Genomic DNA, 2,757 nt, shown 5'->3' with positions numbered 1-2,757 from the left:
CACACACACACACACACACACACACACACACACACACACACACACACCTTGACTCCCAGCCCAGCGGGGGTGAGCTGCTGGTTGTTGCGTTCGTTCAGGCTGTCCTCCCCCATCAGAGAGGTGAGGTGCTGCAGACAGTCAGCGTGACCCTGACAGGCTGAGACGTGCAGCAGGTTGTTCCCGTCCTGGTCTAGGATCAGCTCCAGGTTGTCAGCCGCCAGATGAGGCTGCAGGAGGACGACGACGAGGTGAAGAAGAGGAACAAACAAACAAACATCAAATGTGAAGGTGAGGACCTCCCACTCACCAGCAGAGAGATCTGTCCCTCTCTGACAATGTTGATGATGTTCTGGTTCTTCTTGGTCTCCTCGTCCACCTCCCCTCCTGGTCCTCCTCCTCCGAACCCCCTCGGCAGACCAACGCTGCTGCCTCCTCCTCCTCCTCCTGGTGGTCCAGACGCCCAGGGCTTGGAGGCGTCCTGCCTGCCCGGCTTGGGGAACTTCATGCCCGGGCCTCCTGGAGGCTCCACACCCGGCCTCTGGCTCTGAGAGTCTGGGTAGACCCGAGCCGACAGCAGCTTGTCTGGAAGTAGTTTAAACAAGTTAAATCATGAAGTGAAACACACACACACACACACACACACACACACACACACACACACACACACACACACAGGTCCTACCTGCATCAGAGAAGGAGGAGAGGGAGGAGGAGCAGCTGAGGAGTCCCGATGAGAGCAGCTCTGACTGGAAGCCTCCTCCTGCTGGTGGGCGGTGGAGGAGGTGCAGGTCTGGATCCATGGACTTCGACTTCCTGAGGTCGGACCACTTCACCGGAGACAGAACGCAGTACTGCAGGAAACACATCATCGATGATTGAAAGATTCATTATAACAAAGATTACATGAATCACACGACGTGATGAAACCTGAAGGAATCCTGAGAACACGTTTACTGGAAACAAAAGTTATGTTTACATTCAGTGTTCATCACCAGAACTCATTGTGTGAATCCTTTTTTACCAAACGTGTTTGAAATGTACAAATTAAATGTGTCAACAGAATTACAAATGTCATGCTTTTACTCTGAAGGCCAGATGTATATTTCCTTTTCAGATTAAGAGTCTTAAAGAGTACCTGAGTCTGTGAGCTGCTGCTGCTGCTGCCCAGGCTCAGAGGCTCTCCGTGGGGCAACGCCAAGCTCTTCATCCCTCCTCCTCCTCCTCGGCTCCTCTCCAGGGTGCCTCCTCCTCCTAGGTTGCTGGAGCCTCCTCCTCCTCCTCCTCCGCCCAGGTTGCTCCCCGTCACCGAGCGCTTGTCGTGGGCGACGCGGGGCAGCGTGGACATCTGCTGGCTGGACTTGATGTACGGCACGTCCAGGATCTCGTCCATGTCCAGATCGTAGTGCTCCAGCTCCCCGAACAGAGCCTGGGGGTTGTTCCCTCCTCCTCCTCCTCCACCAGCGCTCGGCCCCTTGGCCTCCTTGGAGCTGGAGGCCTGGGTTGGTTTGTCCGAGTCGGGCTCATCCTTACCGGCCTCCTCCACCAGCTCCACCTGGACTTTACCGTCCGAGTCCGAGTCGGTGGTCTCCGGCTGGTGCTTGAGAGGCGAGACCCTCTTCACGGGTCGGAACTTGTTACCGTGAGCCTCGGTGAGCCCCGTGGGTTTGATCCCACCGCCGCCGCCGAGGGAGGAGACGCTGCGACTCCAGTTGATGGCCGGAGCTGCAGGAAGAGGAGGCGGGACAACAGGTGATTCTGGTCTTACTTTTAAAATACTTCAGTTTTAGTCGTTTGTTTTCTGAGCTTTCTCTCCGCTAATAAAAGCATCAACCAATCACGTTGGACATATAATCAATAAGTTTACAACAACAACACAAAGGCTCTTTGTTCTGAACCAATACATAAAACTTTATTGATACTTTCAACCTTGACAACAGACATCTCAGACCAGATATCCACTCCTTCTGTTCTGACCTTTCACAATAAAAGCCTTAGACAATATACACTGTAACTCAAATTCAGTAAAAGGAAACTCGATAAAATAACTCACGGTATCTTTAGACGATACAACAGTTTAGCAGACAGACTGGCTCAACAGGATCCTGCTAGTCTTTAAATCTATATAAAACGTTTTATTGAACCGTAGGCCTTAAGACCTTAAGATTGCTTCCTTCTGAACTACATCCTACTAAAAAAGGAGTTAAAGAAAGTTTTTTGATGTCTAATAATTCTGTAATTTTATTTTATTCTATTTTAAATTGATTATATGTTTGATTTTACATTTTTTTTGGTCAGCTGTTGAAAAAATACATTTTTTTAATCTCAGTGAGTCTTTTTTCCTCCTGGTTACATAAAAGGTGAAATTAAAACCCTTTCACAATAAGACGTGGTTACCTGGTCTGTCCTCGGCCGGGCCATCACTCCTCCTGGACAACTCTGGGATGCTCTTCAGAGACGTCACAGAATACTGCAGAGAGAGAGATGAAGTTATATTTAGATTTGAGTTGTTTTACTTTAAGTACAGACTGAAACTAAAACTCTACTTCCTCCTCCATGATGGCTAGAATCTAATATTCATGTTTAAATGACGACTGACCACTGAATCATCAGAGAAGTCGATCTCATCCAGGTCCAGGTATTCAGGAGCCTCCATCTTCACACCATCATCATCGGCCTCACCAGCAGCTGCAGACGATAACACACTTAATGTTGTTAAAGCTGCATTCTCTCTAGTGGCCACCAGGGGGCGACTCCTCT

The 2,757-nt window shown here is 49.6% G+C and overlaps 1 protein-coding gene across 1 annotated transcript in view; it reads right to left on the bottom strand.

Annotated features, from left to right (window-relative positions):
- sncaip (synuclein, alpha interacting protein) overlaps positions 1-2,736 on the bottom strand; it is an 8,092-nt gene extending 5,356 nt beyond the window's left edge. Inside the window, exons 1-6 of the mRNA XM_031840055.1 lie at positions 2,597-2,736; positions 2,395-2,467; positions 1,136-1,722; positions 683-851; positions 308-582; positions 48-227 (exon numbers count right to left, since the gene is read on the bottom strand). Of these exons, the coding sequence (XP_031695915.1) occupies positions 48-227; positions 308-582; positions 683-851; positions 1,136-1,722; positions 2,395-2,467; positions 2,597-2,653 (1,341 nt within the window). The 5' untranslated portion in view covers positions 2,654-2,736. The remainder of the gene's footprint in view (positions 1-47; positions 228-307; positions 583-682; positions 852-1,135; positions 1,723-2,394; positions 2,468-2,596) is intronic.
- Positions 2,737-2,757: the final 21 nt, after the last annotated feature.

Source organism: Anarrhichthys ocellatus, unplaced genomic scaffold (assembly GCF_004355925.1).
Source record: "Anarrhichthys ocellatus isolate YVR2014 unplaced genomic scaffold, GSC_Weel_1.0 scaffold2240, whole genome shotgun sequence".
Classification (NCBI taxonomy): domain Eukaryota; kingdom Metazoa; phylum Chordata; class Actinopteri; order Perciformes; family Anarhichadidae; genus Anarrhichthys; species Anarrhichthys ocellatus.
Note: the sequence above shows the minus strand (reverse complement) of the source record. Positions and strands in the feature narration are given on the sequence as shown.